At 44.3% G+C, this 25,290-nt stretch overlaps 1 protein-coding gene across 14 annotated transcripts in view; it reads left to right on the top strand.

The window, feature by feature from the left end:
* Positions 1-25,290, top strand: part of pcloa (piccolo presynaptic cytomatrix protein a) — a 528,901-nt gene that overhangs the window by 306,798 nt on the left and 196,813 nt on the right. For 5 of the 14 annotated variants that reach the window (XM_052034279.1, XM_052034276.1, XM_052034278.1 and 2 more), the window contains 4 exons: positions 6,589-6,797; positions 16,528-16,575; positions 20,756-20,886; positions 25,262-25,288. In XM_052034279.1, coding sequence (XP_051890239.1) covers positions 6,589-6,797; positions 16,528-16,575; positions 20,756-20,886; positions 25,262-25,288 — 415 coding nt within the window. Of the gene's footprint in view, positions 1-6,588; positions 6,798-16,527; positions 16,576-20,755; positions 20,887-25,261; positions 25,289-25,290 lie in introns of those variants that run through there. The other 9 variants (XR_007957841.1, XM_052034277.1, XR_007957842.1 and 6 more) reach the window with 9 other exon arrangements.

Genomic DNA, 25,290 nt, shown 5'->3' with positions numbered 1-25,290 from the left:
GAAAGCAGGTTGAGAGAAATCGGCCTTTTCTCCTTGGAGCGACAGAGGATGAGGGGGGACCTGATAGAGGAATATAAGATGATGAGAGGCATTGATCGGGTAGATAGTCAGAGGCTTTTTCCCAGGGCTGAAATGGTTGCCACAAGAGGACATAGGTTTAAGGTGCTGGGAAGTAGTTATAGAAGAGATGTCGGGGTAAGTGTTTTACTCAGAGAGTGGTGAGTGCGTGGAATGGGCTACCGGCAACGGTGGTGGAGATGGATATGATAGGGTCTTTTAAGAGACTTTTGGATAGGTACATGAAGCTGGGTAAAATAGGCTATGGGTAAGCCTAGTAATTTCTAAGGTAGAGACATGTTTGGCACAGCTTTGTGGGCCGAAGGGCCTGAATTGTGCTGTAGGTTTTCTATGTTTCTATGATCTCCTCGTAAGGTCATTTACCAGAACTGTTCAAGATGTGATTTTCATGTGATGTGAACTTTATGATTTTTATAAATGACTTGTATCAGGATGTGGAAGGGTGGGTTAGTGAGTTTCCAGATGACATAAAAGTTGACGGTGTTGTGATTAGTGTGGAAGTTTGCTGTAGGTTACTTTAGTAAGTGTTTTGAAAGCTTTTTCTGACTAGTCGAGTGGGGGCTGGACTGCGCAGGCACGGTGAGGGCAGCTTAAGAAAGGAGAGAGAAAAAAATCTTCGGAGGACTCAAGGGCTTCGGTTCGGAGGACTTCGGAGCAGCTAAGTTTTTTCTATTTATCACTTTTATTAGGGTTTCAAGTGTAAGGGTTAGTTTTTGTTAGGGTTTTAAGTGTTAGATTTGTTATAACTTTCTTTAGTAAGTGTTTTAAAAGTTTTTTCTAACTAGTCGAGTGGGGGCTGGACTGCGCAGGCATGGCGCGGGCAGCTTAAAAAAGCAAACAGCCTATAGAGCGGGCAGCGTCAGAGCGGGCAGTGGAGTGAGAGGCAGCAGAGTGGTCAGGCTTTGGCTCAAGGGGCTTCGGCATGAAAGGGCAAGGAGGGTAAGTAGCTGGTAAGTAGGTAAAGGTAAGGTTTACCTGTTGTCTATTACAGATCTGTAGGTGGGATTAACTAGGGGGAAAAAGAAACAAGGTAGTCAGATGGAGGATATGGTCACATGCTGCAGCTGTTTGATGTGGGAACTCGTGGACCTTGCTGTGGTCCACGATGGCCACATCTGTAGTAAGTGCTTGAGGCTGGACGAACTTCAGCTCAGAGTTGATGAGCTGGAGTCACAGCTACAAACACTGCGCAGCATAAGGGAGGGAGAGAGTTATGTAGACACGGTCCATCGGGAGGCAGTCACCCCCCTTAGAGCAGGTACATCTGAGGTTCAGGAGGCAGATAGAATGGTGACTGTCAGGGGAGGGAAGAGGAAGAAGAAGAAGTCAGGCAGGCAGACAGAACAGGGAACCCCGGAGGCTGTTCTCCTCAGTAACAGGTTTTCCGCCTTGGAGGCTGTTGAGGGGGATGACCTGCAGGGGCCTAGCTGCAGTTACCAGGTCTCTGGCACTGGGACTGGTACTGCTGCTCAGAAGGGAAGGGTGGGAAAGAGACATGCGGTAGTGATAGGGGACTCGATAGTCAGGGAAACAGATAGGAGGTTCTATGGCAGTGAGCATGAATCCCGGATGGTATGTTGCCTCCCAGGTGCCAGGGTCTGGGATGTCACTGATCGGGTCCACAGGATTCTTGAGCGGGAGGGAGAGCAGCCGGAAGTTGTGGTCCATGTTAGCACCAACGACGTAGGAAGGGGGATGAGGTCCTGAAGAGCGAGTTCAGGGAGCTAGGCAGAAGACTGAGGAACAGGACCTCAAGGGTAGCGATCTCGGGATTTCTGCCGGTGCCACACGATAGTGAAGGCAGGAACAGGAGGAGGTGGCAGCTAAATGCGTGGCTGAGAAGTTGGTGCAGGAGGGAGGGTTTTAGATTTCTGGATCATTGGAATCTCTTCTCGGGAAGGTGGGACCTGTACAGAGAGGACGGGTTACACCCGAACCAGAAGGGGGCCAATATCCTTGCGGCTAGGTTTGCTAGGGTGGTTCGGGAGGGTTTAAACCAGTTTGTGAGGGGGAAGGGAACCGGAGGAGTAGGTCAGAGGAAGAAGGGGATGGGGAAAAGTTAGATCAAACTGATAGAGAGGCTTTGGGGAAGGAGAAGCAGAATACAGGCTATAAAAGTAGTAAGGTAGATGGACTGAAGTGTGTTTACTTAAATTCAAGAAGCGTCAGGAATAAGGGAGATGAACTGAGGGCTTGGATAAGTATGGGGGATTATGATATCGTGGCTATTACTGAGACGTGGCTGACGTCAGGGCAGGAGTGGATATTGAATATTCCTGGTTTTCAGTGTTTTAAGAGGGATAGGGAAGGGGGGAGAAGAGGAGGAGGGGTGGCGATACTGGTCAGGGACACTGTTACGGCTGTGGAAAGGATGGATGTTGTAGAAGGATCATCTCTAGAGTCCGTATGGGTGGAAGCAAGGAACAAGAAAGGAGCAGTTACTCTACTAGGAGTATTCTATAGGCCCCCTGGTAGCGGTAGAGATATAGAGGAGCAGATTGGCAGGCAGTGTTTGGAGAGAAGCAAAAATAACAGGGTTGTTATAATGGGAGACTTCAATTTCCCAAATATAGACTGGAACCTGCTTAGTGCCGAAGGTTTAGATGGGACGGAATTTGTTAAATGTGTCCAGGAGGGATTCCTGACGCAGTATGTCGACAGGCCGACTAGAGGGAATGCCATGCTAGATTTAGTTTTAGGAAATGAACCGGGACAGGTGAAGGATCTATTGGTGGGTGAGCATTTGGGGGACAGTGACCATTGCTCCATAACCTTTAAAATTGTCACGGACAGGGACAGGTGCAGAGAGGACAAGAAGATATTTAATTGGGGAAGGGCGAACTATGAGGCTATAAGGAGAGAACTTGGGAGTGTAAAGTGGAATGTCCTTTTTGAAGGGAAATGTACCATGGAGATGTAGTGGATGTTCAGGGATCTTATGCAGGATGTTAGGGATAAATATGTCCCAGTGAGGCAGAGAAGGAATGGCAGGGTGAAGGAATCATGGATGACGAGAGAGGTGGAACGACTAGTTAGGAAGAAGAAGGTAGCCTACATAAGGTATAAGCAGCAAGGTTCAGACAGGGCCCGTGAGGAATATAGAGTAGCGAGGAAGGAACAAGAAAGGGCTGAGGAGAGCTAGAAGGGGACATGAAAAGGCGTTGGCTAGTAGGGTTAAGGAAAATCCCAAGGCCTTTTTCACGTACATGAAGGGTAGGAGGATGGCTAGGGTGAAGGTAGGTCTGATTAAAGACAAAGGTGGGAGAATGTGTCTGGAGGTGGCGGAAGTGGGAGAAGTTGTCAATGAATACTTCTCTTCGGTATTTACCAAGGAGAGGGGTCTTGATGACGCGGAAGGGAGTGCTGGTAAGGATAATGTTCTCAAGGTTGTAGATATCAAGAGAGAGGATGTGTTGAAGTTGTTAAATAACATCAAGACAGATAAATTCCGGGGCCTGACGGGATTTTCCCCAGGCTGCTTCGAGAGGCGAGGGAGGAGATTGTTGAACTGCTGGTAAGGATCTTTGAGTCCTCGTTGTCCACGAGGATGGTGCCGGAGGATTGGAGGGTGGTGAATGTTGTCCCCTTGTTCAAAAAAGGTAGTAGGGATAGTCCAGGGAATTACAGACCAGTGAGTCTCACGTCTGTGGTGGGTAGGCTGTTAGAAAGGATTCTAAGGGATAGGATTTATGAACACCCGGAGAATCATGGACTGATTAGGGACAGCCAGCATGGCTTTGTGAAGGGAAGATCTTGCCTCACAAGCCTGATAGAGTTCTTTGAGGAGGTGATAAGGAAGATTGATGAGGGTAGTGTGGTGGATGTAGTCTATATGGATTTTAGTAAGGCATTTGATAAGGTTCCTCATGGTAGGCTTCATCAGAAGGTCAGAGGCCAAGGGATCCAAGGAAGCTTGGCTGTATGGATTAGGAATTGGCTTGCCTGTAGAAAGCAGAGGGTTGTGGTGGAAGGAGTGCCCTCGGATTGGAGGGTAGTGACTAGTGGTGTCCCGCAGGGATCGGTTCTGGGACCTCTACTTTTTGTGATATGTATAGATGACTTAGATGAGGGGGTAGAAGGCTGGGTTAGTAAGTTTGCAGACGAAACTAAGATCGGCGGTGTTGTGGATCGTGTGGAGGGCTGTCGGAACTTACAGAGGGATATTGATAGGATGCAGAGCTGGGCTGACAAGTGGCAGATGGAGTTCAATCCGGAGAAGTGTGAGGTGGTACACTTTGGAAGGACAAACTCAAGGGCAGAATACAAGGTAAATGGCAAGGTACTTGGCAGTGTAGAGGAGCAGAGGGATCTGGGGGCTCATATTCACAGTTCACTGAAAGTTGCCTCAGGTGGATAGAGCAGTTAAGAAGGCCTATGGGATGTTAGCTTTCATAAATCGTGGGATTGAGTTTAAGAGCCGCGAAGTGATGATGCAGCTTTACAAAGCTCTAGTTAGACCACACTTAGAGTACTGTGTTCAGTTTTGGTTGCCGCATTATGGGAAGGATGTGGAGGCATTGGAAAGGGTGCAGTGGAGATTTACCAGGATGCTGCCCGGATTAAAGCATATGGAATATGAGGAAAGGCTTAAGGTGCTAGGGCTTTATTCACTGGAAAGGAGGAGGATGAGCGGAGACATAATAGAGGTATGTAAAATATTGAGAGGAATAGATAGAGTAGACAGCCAGCACCTCCTTCCCAGGGCACCAATGCTCAAGAACAGAGGGCATGGCTTTAAGGTTATGGGTGGGAGGTTCAGGGGAGATGTCAGGGGGAGGTTTTTCACCCAGAGAGTGGTTGGTGCATGGAATGCACTGCCTGGGGTGGTGGTGGAGGCAGATACATTGGACAGGTTCAAGAGTTTGTTGGATAGGCACATGGAGGAATGTGAGAGAGAGGGATATGCAGGAGGAAAGGGTTAGATAGTGTGAGGGTGGTTTGATGGACGGCACAACATGATGGGCTGAAGGACCTGTCTTGTGCTGTATGGTTCAATGGTTCTAACAGGACATTGATAGAATTCAGTCCTGGGCTGAGAAGTGGCAGATGGAGTTCAACCCAGAAAAGTGGGAAGTGATACACTACGGGAGATCAAATTTGAAGGCAGAATACAAGGAAGGTTAATGGCTGGACTCTTAGCAGCATGGAGGAACAGAGGGATCTTGGGGTCCACATTCATAGATCACTCAAGGTTGCCGCACAGGTTAATAGGGTTGTTAAGAAGACCTATCATGTGTTGGCCTTCATTAGTCAGGGTATTGAGTTCAAGAGCCGCCAGGTAATGTTGCAGCTCTATAAAACTCTGGTTGGACCACACTTGGAGTATTGTGTCCAGTCCTGGTTGCCTCATTGTAGGAAGGATGTGGAAACTTTAGAGAGGGTGCAGAGCAGATTTACCAGGATGCTGCCTGGATTGGAGAGCATGTCTTGTGAGGATAGGTTGAGTGAACTGGGGCTTTTCTCTTTGGAGAGAAGGAGGATGAGAGGTAACGATAGAGGTGTACAAGATGATGAGGCATAGATTGAATGGACAGTCAGAGACTTTTTTCCAGGGCGAAAATGCCAACACGAGGGGGCATAATTTTAAGGTGATTGGAGGAAGGTACAGGGGGGTTGTCAGAGGTAAGTTTTTACACAGAGAGTGGTGGGTGTGTGGAATGCACTGCAGGCAAAGGTGGTGGGGGCTGATACTTTAGGGACATTTAAGAGACTCTTAGATAGCCGTATGAATGATAGAGAAATGGGGGACTCTGTGGGAGGGAAGGGTTAGATAGATCTTAGAGCAGGATAAAATGTCGGCACAACATCGTGGGCCGAAGAGCCTGTACTGTGCTGTAATGTTCTATGTTCTAAGATGATGGGAACAGAGGGGAACTCTTCCCATTGCTGCTGGATTCACTGGCCAGAAGAAGTACAATGAGTGGCATTAAATCCAGGGGTGACATGAGTGATTGTGGTCTGGAATACACTGCCGGTAAGCCTGATCAATGTAAATTTGATTGTGCATTTCAAAAGAAAATTGGATAAATTTTTAATGATAAAAATTTGCAAGGCTCCAGGGAACAACTGTGATCATTGGACCAACTAGATTGCCTTTTAATATCCTCCACAGTGTGAAGTGGCTGCATTCTGTGTGTTAATGATTCTATGATTAAGAATTGGTACTCTATGTGCAGAGTTCAGGGGTATACAGAGAGTAGGGGAGAGTTGGGGCAACAGGGGTGTTGATTCCTTGGATTAAGCATTGAGGATATCAAGTAGTCAAACTTAAACTGCTAGGCTTGCCCATGACAAAGCTTACCGATGTAAATTCATTTGCATTTCTGGTTACAATAATATTCCTGCTCCTTGTGATTGATTGTTTCAGCCAGAGAAACATTTTGGAATTGCCTGTCACAATTTGAGGCCGTAGGAATAAAAGTCTTAAAATTACAAATCCTATTTTTTAAAAACTTGTAATTTGATCAATGTTTATTTCCTTTGTAAAGACAATGTGTTCATTTTATTCAGGAGAAAAGCAAAGGTCACCAGGAGTTGACCCGAAGCAACTGGCAGCAGAACTACAGAAGGTGTCTCAGCAGGCACCTTGTGTAGTGAGTTCAGCCACAGAGAAAGGAGCCCACAGCCATTCAGGAACCACATCCGCTGCTTCGAGCGCTGCCCCGAGTCCTGGGCAACCTGCTTCCCCTTCAATAAGCAAAAAGCGACACAGCAGCAAGGTGAGTTCCAGTCCGTCCAGAAGGTTGCTTATACCAAAGGCAAAGTCATTTCTCCAATAAGATGTCTCTTCTGAGATTCTGCTGCTGGATTGATTGAAATCAGTAAAGTTTGCTGTGGAAATTATACATCTCCAAAAAGATAGATTCCTAAATTGAAAAACTGATCAATGCATGAAAGGAATATGCTTTAGTTTGGAGATCAGCCATTGAAGAACAAAAAACAGGAGAGCTAAGAATGATATACATCAAAGAGGGCTGGTGAACCACACTGAAACACATAACATGAAAATGTCATTTCACATTTACAAGTCCTGATCAGCTCATGACCCATTTATTGGGACATAGTTGCATTTAACAAGTGTTGAGTTGCCACGTCTTAATTTGCCCTGAGCATTTCTTCTGAAATTACTGTGACTGATTCTGGTCACTCCATTACAGGAAGGATATGGAGGCTTTGGTGAAGACGCAGAACAGTTTGCCAGGATGTTGCCTGGACTGGAGTGTATTAGCTATAAGGAGAGGTTGGACAAACTTGGATTGTTTCTCTGGAGCATTGGAGGCTGAGGGGCGAGCTGATAGAAGGTTATAAAATTATGAAGTGTCATAGATAGAGTAGATAGTCTTTTTCCCATGGTGGAAATCTCAAATACTAGAGGGCATGAGTTTAAGGTGAGAGTGGGAAGGTTTAAAGGAGATTTACAAGGTGGAATGTGTTGCCAGGAGAAGGGGTGGAAGCAGATAGGACAGGAACATTTAAGAAGCATTTAGACAGCCACATGAACAGGCAGGGAAGGGAGGGGTATGGACCTGTGCTGTACTGTTCTACGTTCTATGTTCTGTGGTGTATTTGGTCTCTCAGAAGGCCTCATGTAAGATGGCACACAAGGGCAAATGACTGAAGTGTCGGTGCGGAGCACTTTGGGACTAGTGACCATAATTCTATCAGTTTTAAAATAGTGAGAGAAAAAGATAGGATTGGTCCACAAGTTAAAGTCTTAGATTGGGGCAAGGCAAATTTTGAAGGCATTAGACAGGAATTTGCAAATGATGATTGAACACAGAACACAGAACAGCACAGGAAGAGGCCCTTTGGCCCATTATGTCTGTGCTGAACACGATGCCAAATTAAACTAATTCTCTTCTGTCTGCACATGGTCCATATCCCTCCATTTCCTGCATATTCATGTGTCTACCTAACAGCCTCTTAAACGCCACTATCGTATCTGCTTCCACCACCACCCCTGGCAGCCCGTTCCAGGCACCCACCACTCTCTGCTTAAAAAAAACTTGCCCTGCACATCTCCTTTAAACTTTTCTCCTATCACCTTAAATGCATGTTCTCTAGTATTTCACATTTCTATCCTGAAACCCTCCCGGATGCACCTAACAAATTCTGTCCCAGTCAGTATTAGGGAAATTAAAAGTCACCCACTACAACTACCCTATTGTTTTTACATCGTTCCATGACCCACCTGCATATCTGTTCCTCAAGCTCCCACTGGCACCTGGGAGGCTTATTGTTTAATCCCATCACACTGATTGCACTTTCTTATTCCTGAGTTCCACCCCTATGGTCTTGCTGGATAAACCCTCCAGGATCTCGTCTCTAAGTGCAGCTGTGACATTCTCCCTGATCAGTAGTGCAAATTCCCCCATCTCCTTTACATCCCTCTTTATCACTTCTGAAACATCCTGCCTTTCTTTCAATATCGTAGTTCCATGTACTATTTCAGGCTCTAAACTCATCTGCTTGTTAGATTCCTTGCATTAAAATAAATACACTTCAGACTGTCAGGTGGTCCTACCTGTTCTTCCTATCAAACTGACTTGATCTAACCTCTACCTTCTCCTGAATCTCTCCTCCTGCTGACCAACTGCTCTTGTTCCTACCCTCCTCCCACACCAGTTTAAACCTTCCTGAGTAGCACTAGCAAACCTTCCCGCAAGGATTTTTGTTCCCCTCCAGTTTAGGTGCAACCCCTCCTCTTGTAGAGCTCCCACCTGCCCTGGAAGAGAATCCAATGATCCAGGTATCTGAAGCCCTCACTCCTACACTAGTTCTTTAGCTGTGCATTCAATTAATTTTAATAATTTGGAATTAAAATAAAACTCATTGTGAGTTATAATGATCATCAAAACACCACGGTCTTGCAAAAACCTACCTGCTTAACTAATGTACTTTGTGGGATAAAATTTGCTGCCCTTATCCGGTCTGCACTATTTGTGACTCCAGAGATTCATTTATTGGTATTGGTATTGGTTTATTATTGTCACTTGTACCGAGGTACAGTGAAAAACTTGTATACCGTTCATACAGATCAATTTATTACACAGTGCATTGAGGTAGTACAGGGTAAAACAATAACAGAATACAGAGTAAAGTGTCACAGCTACAGGGAAGTGCATTGCAGGTAGACAATAAGGTGCAAGGTCAACAAGTCCATCTCATCATATAAGGGAACCATTCAAAGTCTTATCACAGCAGGATAGAAGCTGTCCTTGAGCCTGGTGGTATGTGCCCTCATGCTCCTGTATCTTCTGCCTGATGGGAGAGGAGAGAAGAGAGAATGATCCAGTTGGGTGGGGTCTTTAATTATGTTGGCTGCTTCACCAAGGCAGCGAGAGGTTTCGACAAAGTTTAGACAGTAAGGGATAAGGGGTGAGAAAAGTAGTGCTCAGGTAAGAGATCAGCCATGATCTTTTTGAATTCCAGAGCAGGAACTAGGGCCCAAAAGATCTGTTCCTGCTCACACTTCTTGTGACCCACCAATGTGGTTGACTGTTAACTGGTCCAGCAGGTGACTCAGTTGAAGGATACTTAAGGATGGACAACAAATATTAGTTTTGCCAGTAATGCCCAGAAAAGTGAATAAAAGTTTCTCTTGCTGTTCCTGCAATAACCCAGATCAAACAGCAGATCACAACAATACTCCTTGCCCTTAGACCCATAGAGTCATAGAGCAATGCAGCACAGAGACAGGCCCTTCGGCTCAACTCGTCCATGCCGATACTCATCAAAGTTAGTCCCATTTACCCGTGTTTGGCCCATATCCCACCAAACCTTTCCTGTCTATTTACCTGCTCCTGACACAAATATGAGAAAAATATTCTTGAGGTAAGCCCTATCCCTGAAAAGAATTTTATAGCTCTACTGCAGTGACATGCAAGAAGAAGGTGCAATAAGTCTTATTCAGTTCATTTGTTTGCCTCATTTGTTTCATTTCCTGTTTCTTATTCACATTTTCTTTTCAAATATTTCTGTTCTATATATGGGTTTACCATATTCTAACCCAGTAGAGTCAGGAAGTTAGGGTTTATCATTTAATTGTTCATGTTTGAAATTATTTAGGTAAATTATTTAAGTAATTAATAGGTTTCAGTAATTCAACCCTGCAGCGGTCTGCTCCCCTACTGAAGTTCTTGACCCATGGTGTGGCACCTGCACCAGCCATTCTCCAGTTCCTCTCCCAGGTCACCTTTGTTGATGTGTAAGCTTTGATGGTGAGTTTCGGCAGAACATTTGACACTCAGAAATGGGGACGTCACAGTGGATGCTCTTTCACTTAATTTCTATCAACTCTAACAGAAATTGCAAGTACATGCTCAACTGCAGGAACTGTGGCCAGTTATTCTACAGCCAGAGCCCTGGAATATTGTCATTAAATGTGATCCTCAATTTTATCACAATTCAAAATGAATACCTTCACAATTTTTGTGACTTTTCATAGAACAGTGCAGTGCAGTACTGGCCCTTTGGCTCACAATGTTGTGCTGACTTATATAAACACCTATTCCCTCATCAATCTAACCCTTCCCTCCTACACAGCCCACAACCCTCCATTTTACTTTCCTCCATGTGCCTATCTAAGAATCTTTTAAATGTCCCTTTTATATCAGCCTCTACACCACCCCCGGCAGTGTGTCCCAGGCACCCACCACTCTCTGTGTAAAGAACCTTCCTCTGACATCTTCCCTAAAATTTCCTCCACTGAGCTTAAACTGATGTCCTCTGGTATTGGACAATGCCACCCTGGAGAACAGGTGCTGGCTGTCCACTCTATCTATGCCCAACGTAATCTTATACACCTCTAACAAATCGCCTCTCATCCTGCGTCACTCCACGGAGAAAAGCCCAAGCTCGCTCAACCTTTCCTCATAAGACATGTTCTTGTGTTATGAAGACATGTCCTCATAAGACATGTTGGCAGGCACGGTAGCATAGTGGTTAGCATAATGCTTTACAGCGCCAGCGACCCGGGTTCAAATCCAGCCACTATCTGTAAGGAGTTTGTGCGTTCTCCCCGTGTCTGTGTGGGTTTCCTCCGAGTGCTCCGGTTTCCTCCGGGTGCTCCAGTTTCCTCCCACATTCCAAAGACGTACAGGTTAGGAAGTTGTGGGCATGCTATGTTGGCGCCGGAAGCGTGGCGACACTCGCGAGCTGCCCCCCAAAAATCACTACGCAAAAGATGTATTTCACTGTGTGTTTCGATGTACATGTGACTAATAAAGATCGTATCTTATCTCTAATCCAGACAGCGTCCTGGTAAATTTCCTCTGCACCCTCTCTAAAGCTTCCACATCCTTCTCATAATAAGGTGACCAGAACTGAACACAGTACTCTAAGTGTTGTCTAACCAGAGTTTTATAGAGCTGCAACATCACAGCTCTTGAACTCAATTCCCCGACTAATGAAGGCCAGCACACCATATGCCTTCTTAACAACCCAATCAACTTGCATGGCAATTTTGAGGGATTTATGAACTTGGACCCCAAGATCCCTATGTTCCTCCACACTGCTATGAATCCTACCATTAACCTTGTACTCCAAGTTCATTCTGAAGTGTATTACTTCACACTTCTCTGGAGTGAACTGCATTTGCCACTTCTCCACCCAACTCTGCATCCTGTCCATGTCCCATTGTAGTCTACAACAATCTTCTAGGCTATCCACAACACCTCCAACCTTCATGTCATCTGCAAACTTACTAACCCACCCTTCCACTTCCTTATCCAAATCATTTATAAAAGTCACAAAGAGCAGGGGTCCCAGAACAGATCCCTGCAGAACACCACTAGTCACCAAACTCTAGGCAGAATACTCTCCATCTACTACTACCCTCTATCTTCTGTGGACAAGCCAATTCCAAATCCACTTAACCAAGTCTCCATGGATCCCATGCCTCATGACTTTCTGGATGAGCCGACCATGGGGAACATAGAACATGGAACAGTTCAGCTCAGAACAGGACCCTTGGCCTACAATGTTGTGGCGACATAGCTAATCCATCCTACCTACAGAATGCCCATATCCCTCTGTTTTCCTCTCATTCATGTGCCCATCCTAGCCCCTTTTAAAGCCCCCAAAGAATTTGCCTCCACCACCCGATCAGGCAACATATTCCAGGCATCCACCACTCTCTGAGTAAAAAAAAGTACCCCTGACATCCGTTCTGAACCTACCCCCTTTCACCTTAAATGCATAGTCTCTGGTATTGGATCGCTCAGTAATGGGAAAAAGATATTGCTTGTCCACCCTATCTATGCTCCTCATAATTTTATACACTTCCAACAGATCACCCCTCAGCCTCCACCACTCCAGAGAGAAGACCCCAAGTTTGTCCAGCCTCTCCTGATAGCATATGCCCTCTAATCCAGGCAGCATCTGAGTAAACCTCCTCTGTACCCTCTGAAGCCTCGATATCCTTCCTATAGTGAGGTGACCAGAATTGCATGCAATACTCTAAATGCGGCCTAACCAGAGTTCTATAGAGATGCATTATAACTTCTCCTATTCTCAATACTTCGATTAATGAAAGCAAGCATTCCATCAGCCTTCTTAACCACCCTGACTACCTGTGTAGCCACTTTCAATGAGTCATGGACTTGCACCCCAAGTTCTGTCTGCTCTTCAACACTGTTAAGGGTCTTGCCCTTAAGAGTGTACTGCCTCTTGACATTAGTCCTACCAAGGTGCAACACCTCACATTTATCTGGGTTAAACTCCATCTGCCATTTCTCTGCCCACATCTGCAGCTGATCTATATCACGCTGTATCCGTTGCCAGTCTTTTACACTATTCACAACTCCACCAATCTTGGTCTCGTCTGCAAACTTACTAACCCATCCATCAACATACTCATCCAGGTCATTTATGTACATCACAAACAGCAGAGGTCCCAGCACAGATCACTGCAGAAAACCGCTACTCACAGGCCTCCAGCCCAAGTAAGTCCCTTCAACCACCACCCTCTACGGGACAGCCAGTTCTAGAGCCACACAGCCAATTCTCCACTGACCGCATGATCCACGAGGACATTGCAGTGTGGATCCAGAACTGGCTGGCCCACAGAAGGCAAAGAGTGGTTGTTGAAGGGTCGTATTCTGAGTGGAGGTCAGTGACCAGTGGTGTACCTCAGGATACCCCAGTACTGGTACCCTTACTCTTTGTGATTTTTATAAATGACCTGGATGAGGAAGTGGAGGGGTGGGTTAGTAAGTTTGCAGATGACACGAAGGTTGGGGGTGTTGTGGATAGTTTGGAGGGCTGTCAGAGATTACAGAGGGACATAGATAGGATGCAGAGTTGGGCTGAGAAGTGGCAGATGCAGTTCAACCCAGATAAGTGTGAAGTGGTTCAGTTTGGTAGGTCAAATATGTTGGCGAACATAGTATTAATGGTAGGACTCTTGGCAGTGGGGAGGATCAGAGGGATCTTGGGGTCCAAGTCCATAGGACGCTCAAAGCGGCTGCGCAGGTTGACTCTGTGGTTAAGAAGGCATATGGTGTATTGTCCTTCATCAATTGGGGAATTGAATTTAGGAGCCGAAAGGTATTGTTGCAGCTATATAGGTCCCTGGTCAGACCCCACTTGGAGTATTGTGCTCAGTTCTGGTCGCCTCACTACAGGAAAGATGTGAAAGCCATAGAGAGGGTGCAGAGGAGATTTACAAGGATGCTGCCTGGAATGCGGAGCATGCCTTATGAAAGCAGGTTGAGGGAACTCGGCCTTTTCTCCTTGGAGCGACGGAGGATGAGGGGGGACCTGATAGAGGTGCATAAGATGATGAGAGGTATTGATAGGGTAAATAGTCAGAGGCTTTTCCCCAGGGCTGAATTGGTGGCCACAAGAGGACATAGGTTTAAGGTGCTGGGGAGTAGATATAGAGGAGATGACAGGGGTAAGTTTTTTTTACTCAGAGAGTGGTGAGTGTGTGGAATGGGCTGCCAGAAACGGTGGTGGAGGCGGATACGATAGGGTCTTTCAAGAGACTGTTAGATAGGTACATGGAGCTGAGTAAAATAGAGGGCTATGGGTAAGCCTAGTAATTTCTAGGGTATGGACATGTTCGGCACAGCTTTGTGGGCCAAAGGGCCTGAATTGTGCTGTAGTTTTTCTATGTTTCTATGTCACCTTGTCAAAAACCTTACTAAAGTCCATATACACCACATCCACCACTCTACCTTCATCTATTTGTTTTGTCAGCTCCTTGAAAACCTCATTTGGACTCGTGAGGCATGATCTGCCCATCACAAAGCCACGTTGTTTTTCCCTAATAAGACTATGCTTCTCCAAATGCTCGTAAATCCTGTCCCTAAGAATCCTCTCCAATAGTTTGCCCAACACTGACATAAGATTCACTGGTCTATAGTTCCCTGGATTATTCCTATTACCTTTCTTGAACAAGGGAACAACATTTGCCATCCTTCAGTCCTCTGGTACCACTCCTGTGACCAGGAAAAATGCAAATATCATTGTCAATGCCCCAGCCATCTCTTCCCTTGCGTCCCATAGTAACCTGTGGCATATCCCATCCAGCCCCGGGATCTTATCTATCCTTGATGTTTTTCAGGAGCTCCAACACTGCTTCTTTCTTAACCTCAATATGCTCCAGCATATTATTCTGTTCTACGCTGACCTCACATTCGTCAAAGTCCCTCTCCCTGGTGAACACTGAATCAAAGTATTCAGTAAGGACTTCCCCGACCTCCTCCGCCTCCAGGTACATGTTTCCCCCTTTATCCCTGAGCAGTCCTATCCTCACTCTAGTCATCCTCCTGTTCTTTCTGTACATGTAGAACATCATGGGGTTTCCCTTAATTCTACTCACCAAGGCCTTCTCATGACCCCTTCTAGCTCTCCTAAGTCCTTTCTTAAGATCCTTCCTGGCTCCCTTATAATTCTCAAGAGCCCTGCCTGATTTTTGCTTCCTAAAGCTTAAGTGTGCTTCCTTCTTCCTCTTGACTAAATGTTCCACCTCTCTTGTCAACCGTGGTTCCTTTACCCTGCCGTCCTCTCCCTGTGCAGCGGGACAAACCTATCCAGAACCCCATGCAAGTGTTCCCGAAACAGCCTCCATATTTTTACTGTGCATTTCCCTGAGAACGTTTGTTCCCAATTTACGTTCCCAAGTTCCAGTTGTAATTAGCCCTCCCCCAATTAAAAACTTCCCCGTGTTGTCGTCACCATCTCTGAAAAATTGGGTAAGTTCAATAAACAATTAGACAGCAAAATCAATGTTTTCCTGAGGCCTGATATTTCTAATTGTGTTCAATAAGCTTTCAATTTATTGGTTTGCCCAGTAGTGTAGCGGTTAGCATAGCACTATTACAGCACCAGCAACCCGGGTTCAATTCCGGCCACTGTTGTGGTTTTCCTCCGGGTGCTCTGGTTTCCTCCCACATTCCAAAGACATACGGGTTAGGAAGTTGTGGGCATGCTTTGTTGGCGCCGGAAGCGTGGCGACACTTGTGGGCTGCCCCCAGAACACCCTACGCAAAAGATGCATTTCACTGTGTGTTTCGATGTACATGTGACTGATAAAGAAATCTTATTATGAACTGATAAGATTGAAATATTTCTCCCAAGGGCTGTGATTACCTTTAATGAAGTACAAGTTCTCAATTATGTATATACCACAAACACAAACAATCCAAAACCACCCACAAAAGTTGAGACCAGAACTACATTGCATTAACAACCTCATTCAGAGATACTTGGTTTGGCCAAAACAAAATATCTTTATTGGAAATGTTTTCCTATAGTTGGAGTTAAGGTGCTGTAATGTCCCAATGAATTCAGCCATACTTTATCAGCCTGGTAACATTTGCTAATGACACAATGACATGTTAATTGAATGAGCTGATTGACCTTTTCTCTGTGGACTTTTCCATGCTCGTGTTTCACTGTGTAGAACAGACTGCTTGTCTGGCTAATTACGTATTTGTGCAGATATATTATTTCCAGAATCGTCATAAAGTAGTTCCAGGTCACATAGCAGAATGGAAAGGATAGAGAGAATACAAGGTAAAAAAATTTCAAGTGAAGAGAGTGAGAGAAATAGTAAAGAGAAATCCAGCAGGGATCCCTCCACTGTTGCAGAGATTCGGAGGATGGATTGGATGAATGCTTTCTACATCTTTTGCTATATTCTTACTTCACTTCCATTATCACTGTATTGCAACACATTAATGCCAAGAAAATAGAAGCAAGGAAAGAATGTAATAATGAGGTAAACTGAATTGACTCAGGCCCGAACAATTTGGAAAAGACAGAAATTTAGAACAGATATCTAACAATAATCATTGCTTTTCATTTATGTTTTCATTCCTGTAAACAAATAGGAAAATTAACCCAATGTTGCATAAATGTAGGGGATAAAAAGTAACAATTACACAAAATATTTATTCATTAAGTGAGGAAGCTGTTGCATAGTTGTTTATTATTTTGCAGCCTCCTGAAACAGCAAGCAAGTCACATCCAATTACTGGAGAAATTCAGGTAAAAATCTGCTGGCATTTTATGTTATGTTAATGCTTTATTTTTCCAACATTTTACATTACCAGATGTGATTATAACTTTGAGATTTCAGGAATTATGGAATCATTAATGCACAAAGGAGACCTTTTGGCTCATCATTTACGCGCTGGCTTCTTGAAGAGAAGATCTGACCAGTACCCTTCCCCACAGACCTGCAAGTTAATCTCCTTGCACTCCCTATCCAATTTCCTTTAGATGGCCCTGATCGACTGTGCATCCTTACAGTGAGTTTCAGGTCATCACCACTCTGCATAAAAGTATCCTGGTATTTCTCACAACACCCTGGCAGCTTTTGCCCATAATTTTAATTCTGGAAATCAAAAAAAATGCACATACTGGAAATACGAAACAAAAACTGAAAATGCTAGAAATACCCACTAACTCTTGGGGGTGGGGGCTAGCGTACACTACCATCAAAGTGATCACCCCCCTTCTTATTTCTATGTTTCACCTATATAGCCTCACTGGACGATCCCCCTAGGATATCTTCCCTAAGTACTACTGTGTTGTTCTCACTAATCAAAAACACAACTCCCCCTCCTCTCTTGCCTCCACCTCTATCATGCCTGTAGCATCTGTACTCTGGAACATTGAGCTGCCAGTCCTGTCTCTCCCTCAACCATGTTTCTGTCATGGCTATAATATCCCAGTCCCATATACAGTACCAATCCACACCCTGAGATCCTCTGCCTTTCCTGTCAGTCTTCTTGCATTAAAATAAACGCTGTTTAGTCTATCATACCTATATCCAGTAAGAATAAACCTGGTCTATCTAGTCTCCCCTGATAATTATAGGCCTCCATTCCAAGCAATACCCTGGTGAATCTCTTCTGCACCCTCTCTATCATTTATCAGGATCAAACACCATTGCCATTTCTCATCCCATTTCACCAACACATTGATGTCACTCCTGAGACCAAGACTACCCTTGTACCCAAGGCAGAAAGAAATACCACCACCTTTAGGCTGACATCCAAATCTCACCCCATCCTCATCTGAAGATACAGTATATTGCCATTCCTTCATTCATGCTGAATCTAAGTCCTGGAACTGCCTTTCCAACAGCATTATGGAAGTACCTTTGGTGGGTGAACTGCAGAGGTTCGAGAAGGAAGTTCACCGCTACCTTCTCAAAGACAGTGAGGGATGAGCATCAAATCTTGGCCAGACCAACATCACCCATGTCCCAAAAAATGAATCAAATAGTATTCTTTAAATTATACGCTTTACAATCTATGTTGCCAAACTGGGACGTTACATCAGAGGGAAAAATTCACAAAGAGAACTGCAAATCACTTGCATACGTTTTTTATGTAGGTGTAAATAATAGGAGCTTGATTATACATTTTAGACTGTACACAAGCTGCAATATATACACCATAAATTACACTGCTAATAAGGTTTGAGATGTACTTCATGTCTTCATTGAACCTCAAAGCACAGGGACAATCTTGGCTCTCATTGGAAATAAGATTTGATAGTAAAAAATCAGAAAGTAATTTATGATTACAAGTATACCATAGAACCATAGAACAATACAGCACAATACAGGTCCTTCAGCCCACCATGTTGTGCCACCCTTAAAACCACACCTAAGACTATCTAACCCCTTCCTCCCACATATCCCTCTATCTTAAATTCCTCCATATGCTTATCTAACAATCTCTTGAACTTGCCCAATGTATCAGCCTCCACCACCACCCCAGGCAACGCATTCCATGCACCAACCACTCTCAAGGTGAAAAACCTCTCTCTGACATCTACCTTGAACTTCCCACCCATTACCTTAAAGCCATGTCCTCTTGTTTTAAGCATTGGTGCCCTGGGAAAGAGGCGCTGACTGTCCACTCTATCTATTCCTCTCAATATCTTGTGTACCTCTATCACGTCTCCCCTCATCCTCCTTCTCTCCAATGAGTAAAGCCCTAGCTCCCTTAGTCTCTCCTCATAATCCATACTCTCTAATCCAGGCAGCGTCCTGGTAAATCTCCTCTGCACCCTTTCCAATGCCTGCACATCCTTCCTATAATGAGGCGACCAGAACTGGACACAATACTCTAAGTGTGGCCTAACCAGAGTTTTGTAGAGCTGCATCATCACTTTGTGGCTCTTAAACTCGATCCCCCAACTTATGAAAGCTAACATCCCATAAGCTTTCTTAACTACCCTATCTACCTGTGAGACGACTTTCAGTGATCTGTGGATGTGAACCCCCAGATCCCTCTGCTCCTCCACACTGCCCAGAATCCTGCCATTTACCTTGTACTCTGCCTTGGAGTTTGTCCTTCCAGAGTGTACTACCTCACACTTCTCTGGATTGAACTCCATCTGCCCCTTGTCAGCCCAGCTCTGCATCCTATCAATATCTTTCTGCAAGCTTCTAGAGCCCTCCACACTGTCCACAACACCACCAATCTTTGTGTCATCTGCAAACTTGCTAACCCAGCCTTCCACCCCCTCATCTCAGTCGTTAATAAATATCACAAAAAGTAGAGGTCCCAGAACCGATCCCTGTGGGACACCACTAGTCACAGCCCTCCAATCCGAACGCAGTCACTCCACCACAACCCTCTGCTTTCTACAGGCAAGCCAATTCTGAATCCACACGGCCAAGCGTCCCTGGATCCCTTGGCCTCTGACCTCCTAAAGAAGCCTACCATGCGGAACCTTGTCAAACACCTTACTAAAATCCATGTAGACCACATCCACTGCACTACCCTCATCAATCTTCCTGGTCACTTCCTCAAAGAACCCTATCAGGCTTGTGAGGCAAGATCTTCCCTTCACATAGCAATGCTGGCTGTGCCTAATCAGTCCATGATTCTTTAAATGCTCATAGATCCTATCTCTTAGAATCCTTTCTAATAGCTTACCCACCACAGACGTAAAGCTGACTGGTCTGTAATTCCCTGGACTATCCCTACTACCTTTTTTGAATAAGGGGACAATATTCGCCACCCTCCAATCATCCAGTACCATCCCCGTGGACAACGAGGACTCAAAGATCCTAACCAACGGTTCAGCAGTCTCCTCCCTCACCTCACGAAGTAGCCTGGGGAATATTCTGTCAGGCCCCGGGGACTTATCTGTCCTAATATTTTCTAACAACTCCAACACATCCTCTCTCTTAATATCTACATACTCTAGAACATTACCCTTACCAACACTGTCCTCAGCAACATCAAGACCCCTCTCCTTGGTGAATACTGAAGTATACATTGAGAACCTCACCCATTTCCACAGCTTTCAGGCACATCCTCCCACCTTTGTATTTAATCGGACCTACCTCTACCTTAGCCATCCTTCTGCTCTTTACATACGAGAAAAAAGCCTTGGGATTCTCCTTATCCCTACTCACCAAAGACTTTCATGTCCCCTTCTCTCTTTCCTCAGCCCTTTCTTAAGTTCCTTCCTTGCTACTCTATATTCCTCACGAGCCCTGTCCGATCCTTGCAGCTTACATCTTATATATGCTGCCTTCTTCTTCCTAACTAGTTGTTCCATCTCTCTCGTCACCCACGGTTCCTTCACCCTACCATTCCTTCTCTGCCTCACCGGGACAAATTTATCCCTAACATCCTGCAACAGATCCCTGAACATCGACCACATCTCCATGGTACATTTCCCTTCAAAAATGTCATCTCAATTTACACTCCCAAGTTCTCGCCTTATCGCCAGATCCTCCTTCCCTTCCTTTCCCTTCCCTCTCCCATTCTGGAGGGACATTTCTTTGGTGTATGATGAGAGATCTTATTCCTTCCTGGCAAGTAGCAGAAGGATTTTGATTGGAAGTACAAATGACAATGATTAAATGAGTATGATATTGGTTCCAGTCACCCTGCAATTAATTCCACATTTAGAACTGCCACTAACTTGGCTGTTGCATGGTGGCTTTTTACATATTGTCAAAGTATTGCAGCAAAACGCTGGACGTAAAATTCCGTTATCAGTTATTCTGCAATCTAGTGGAAGGTTTCTGGAAATGAGCAATTAGATATGGGAATTGGAGAATAATAGTCACACCCTAAATTAGTATCTTGCATTTTTCAACTGGAAAAGGGATCATAAAATATAAGCAAGACATGGAAGATGTGTAATCTCCACTAACTTTCTGTCACTTGGATTCTCTATTTTCCCTTAGTTGCAAATGAACTATGACAAGCAAGTTGGAAATCTCATTGTTCATGTTCTACAAGCCCGGGACCTTGCTCCAAGAGACAACAATGGTTATTCAGACCCATTTGTTAAGGTTTATCTTCTTCCAGGCAGAGGGTAAGAAAAATAACTCAAGAACTGTAATGCCTTTGCAAAATAAAAAATTGTTCCCCTGAAATGCAAACACTAAAGCTCAGTAGAACATAGAACAGTACAGCACAGGAACGGGCCATTCAGCTCACGATGTTGTGCCGAACTAACTAAACTAGTAATTAAATGCCCAACTAAACTTATCTCGTCTGCCTATACAATGTCCATATCCCTCCATTCTCTGCACATTCTTGTGCCTATCTAAGAGCCTCTTAAATGCCTCTATCCTATCTGCCTCCACCACCACCCCTGGCAGCGCATTCCAGGCATCCACCATTGGCTGTGTAAAAAGAACATGCCCCACACATCTCCTTTGAACTTAACCCCTTTCACAAATGCATGCCCTCTAGTATTAGAGATTTCGACCCTGGGAAAAAGATACCAGCTGCCTATCTTTGCCTCTCATGATCTTATAAATGGTAATTTTTTTGGTATTTTCAATATTCAGTTATTTTTGCTTTGTACAAAACTTGAGTAAATAATGGACATTCCAGCCTGTTCCATTGAAATTCTTGTGGATTTCAAGGCTAAGATTCTGGTTAGAAATGCATTTGAAATCCCTGTACCGTTGGTCCCACAATCACTAGGTCTTTGTACCAAACAAAATCCTTAGGGCTCCTGTTGTGAGAATGCAGTATTAAAACTTTGTAATGAGCTTGGACACAATGAATGCAGTGCTTTTCAATTGACCTGCAGACTACATTTTAATTGGGATGGAGACAATATTGTCAGTTGATTATCAAAGTTACCTTCCACCTCAGTTACCATGAGCTGAATAATTCAGGAACATTTTCAGCCTGATGCCAGATCTTGAAGCTGTACATTATCTTATCTTAGTAGAAACACTTTAATGTGCATTCATAAATTTAGGATTTTATATGGGTTGAATGATGAAAAATAAGGTCTAGAGGTATTCCCCATGGCAAATGCTGTGCTCAACATTATAAAGGTGAAGTATATTCTTTAATTCCAGAAAGAATTTCATAGATAAAGTGTTTTATTAAGTCTTTGTAGTTTATTTGTTCATTGGATTATTTAGGAGTATGATATCTTATCTTGGTCGGCATGGACGAGTTGGGCCAGAGGGCCTGTTTCCGTGCTATATAACTCTATGACTCTATATATATCATTGACACAAATGAGAAGCAAAATACCTATTTTGCATTTTAAAATAGAATCTGTTATTTGTAGCCTCAATGGTTCAGTGGTTAAAATCTCCTGATGTTTCTGAGAAGCTTTAGAACATAGAACATAGAACAATTACAGCACAATTCAGGCCCTTCGGCCCACAAACCTGTGCCGAACATGTCTCTACCCTGGAAATTACTAGGCTTACCCATAGCCCTCTATTTTACTCAGCTCCATATACCGATCTAACAGTCTCTTGAAAGACCCTATCTTGAACAAAGGTACAATATTTGCCACCCTCCAATCATTTGGCACTGCTCCTGTGGCCAGTGGGGACGCAAAGATCATCGCCAAAGGCGCAGCAATCTCTTCCCTCCCTTACCATAATAACCTTGGATATATCCCATCTGGCCCAGATAAATTATCTATCCTTACCTTTTTCAAAAGTTCTAGCACATCCTATTTCCTCACGTCGACATTCCCTAGAGTATCAGCCTGTTGTACGCCATCCTCACAAACATCAAGTTCTGTCTCACTGGTGACTACTGAAGCATAATATTCATTAAGGACCTCCCCTACCTCTTCCGACGCCAGGCACATGTTTCGTTTTTTATCCCTGATCTGTCTTACCCTCACCCTAGTCATCCTCCTATTCTTCATGTATGTGTAGAATGGCTTGGGGTTTTCCTTGATCCTACTCGCCAAGGCCTTCTCATGTTCTTTCTAGCTCTCCTAAGTCCATTCTTAAGCTCCCTCCTGGCTACCTTGTAACTCTCCAGAGCCCTGTCTAATCCATGCTTTCTAAATCTCAGGTAAGCTTCTTTCTTCCTCTTGACAAGACATTCTACATCTCGTGTCAACCACGGTTCCTTCACTCTATCGTCCGTACCCTGCCTCAGTGGGACAAAACTATCCAGAACCCCATGCAAGTATTACTTAAACAAACTCCACGTTTCCACTGTGCACTTGCCCAAGAACATCTGTTCCCAATTGACGCTCCCAAGTTCCTGCATAATGGCATCATAATTCCCCCTCCCCCAATTAATTGGTGGTATTGTGGATAGCTTAGAAGAGTGACAAAGGATACAACAGCATATAGATCAGTTGCAGATATGGGCGGAGAAATGGCAGATGGAGTTCAACCCGGCCAAATGTGAAGTGTTGCATCTTGGGAGATCAAATGTAAAGAGACAGTACGCTGTTAATGGCAAGACTCTTAACAGTGTTGATGCACAGAGGGATCTTGGGGTCCAAGTTCATAGCTCCCTGGAAGTGGCTACACAGGTTGATAGGGTGGTAAAGAAAGTGGATGACATGTTTGCCTTCATTAGTCGAGACACTGAGTTCAAGGGTCAGGAAGTTATGTTGCAGTTTTATAAAACTTTATTAAGGCTACATCTGGAGTATTGCATTAGGTTCTGGTCGCCCCCTTATAGGAAAGATGTGCAGGCTTTGGAGAGGGTGCAGAGGAGGTTTACCAGGATGCTACCTGGATTAGAGGTCATGCGTCATGAGGAGAGGTTGGACAAACTTGGGTTGTTCTCTCTGGAGGGGCAGAGGCTGAGGGGAGACCTGACAGGGGTTTATAAGATTATGAGGGGCGTGGATAAAGTAGATAGCCAGTATCTTCTCCCGAGGATTGAAATGTCTAATACCAGAGGGCATGCAATTAAGGTGAGAGGGGGGAAGTTCAAAGGAGATGTGCGGGACAAGTTTCTTACACAGAGAGTGGTGGGTGCCTGGAATGCGTTGCCTGGGCTGGTGGTGGAGGCAGATACGATAGGGGCATTCAAGAAGCTCTTAGATAGGCATATCAATGTGAGGGAAATGGTAGGATATGGACATTGTGTAGGCAGAAGCGACTAATATAGTCAGGCATTTTATTACTCATGTAATTGGTTCGGCACAACATTGTGGGCCGAAAGGCCCATTCTTGTGCTGTACTGTTCTATATTCTATTGTGCAGGAAGAGCATGACATGGGTCTGAGCTCACCTGCCATAACTCAAAAGCTTTGAGGGAAAATAAAGAGACAAAAAAAATGAATAAGAACCTTCCCTCACCTTCCCTCAGTGTTGTTCACCCTCCTCACTGAAGCCTGGTATTCACAGGTAGGTATTCACTCTCAAAATGGCTGCTCCAGAATGGCCGCTCCACTTGACCCACTTATCATACTGGGAAGTGGCCAGTTGATATAGTAGGCCGTCATAATTTGACCCAGATATGGTTGTTAAGATACTTCTTCTAAAATTAATTTTTAATTGTGTAAAACTGAAATGAACAATACAGCCTGATCTAACAGTTTGGGTCATGTGCTTATATTCCAACTTCATCTGAAACATTTCTCTCCTTCAATATGGGACAGTTTGTTTTCCTAAACTTCACATTTGAATGGTCTGATTCTGAGGAGATTTATAGAAAATTCAGGACACAAAAAGAAAGGCATTTAACCCATGGTGTCTTTGTCAGTCGAGAAAGGAATACCCAAATGAATCCAACCTTCTAACACTGCATCCATAGCCCTGCAGGTTACAACTCTTCAAGTACATATCCAAGTATCTTCTATATGTGATAAGGGCCTCAGCTTCAACCATCCTTTCAACCAGTGTGGCAAAAGAAATTCCTCGTGTTCCCTACTAATAACTATAAATCTATGTTACCTAGTTTTTGATGCTTCTACTAATAGTTCCTTCCTATTAACTATCTCGGCATCTCATAACGTAGATAGTTCCATTAAATTACCATTCTGACAATTCCTCCCATACCTCATTGTCCAATCTGCTCCCTGAAAGATTTTGACAGCCCAAAGTATGAGGGACCACTGGGGGACAACAAGGTTACAAAGTTAGTCACATAGTGTGGCATAACAGACTCGATGAATGGCTTCCAACTAGTCCTATATTCACAGTTAAAACTGAATGAAAAATATTGATTTATTCTGTTGCCTTGTTTTATACATTTATTAGCAATTTTAAATTGTGTGCAGAGCCTCATCTAAGCCATGGAAAATCTAGTAACTGTTTTATATTATATTAGCTATTTGTTTTAGTGCTCTAACCTAAATCCTACTTCTCTTGCTCGCCTTCAAAGATTTTTGTATGAATTACTTCAGATGCTTAACTTTATTCCCGATCTCACTCTGATTTGTCTTTGCCTTTGTGCATCTTTTTATTTCTATTTGCTCTGCTCTCTCCTCAATCTCTGGGCGTTTGCAGCCAAGTTATGGTTGTCCAGAATGCAAGGT

This window comes from Pristis pectinata, chromosome 19 (genome assembly GCF_009764475.1).
Source record: "Pristis pectinata isolate sPriPec2 chromosome 19, sPriPec2.1.pri, whole genome shotgun sequence".
Taxonomy (NCBI): Eukaryota; Metazoa; Chordata; class Chondrichthyes; order Rhinopristiformes; family Pristidae; genus Pristis; species Pristis pectinata.
Note: the sequence above shows the minus strand (reverse complement) of the source record. Positions and strands in the feature narration are given on the sequence as shown.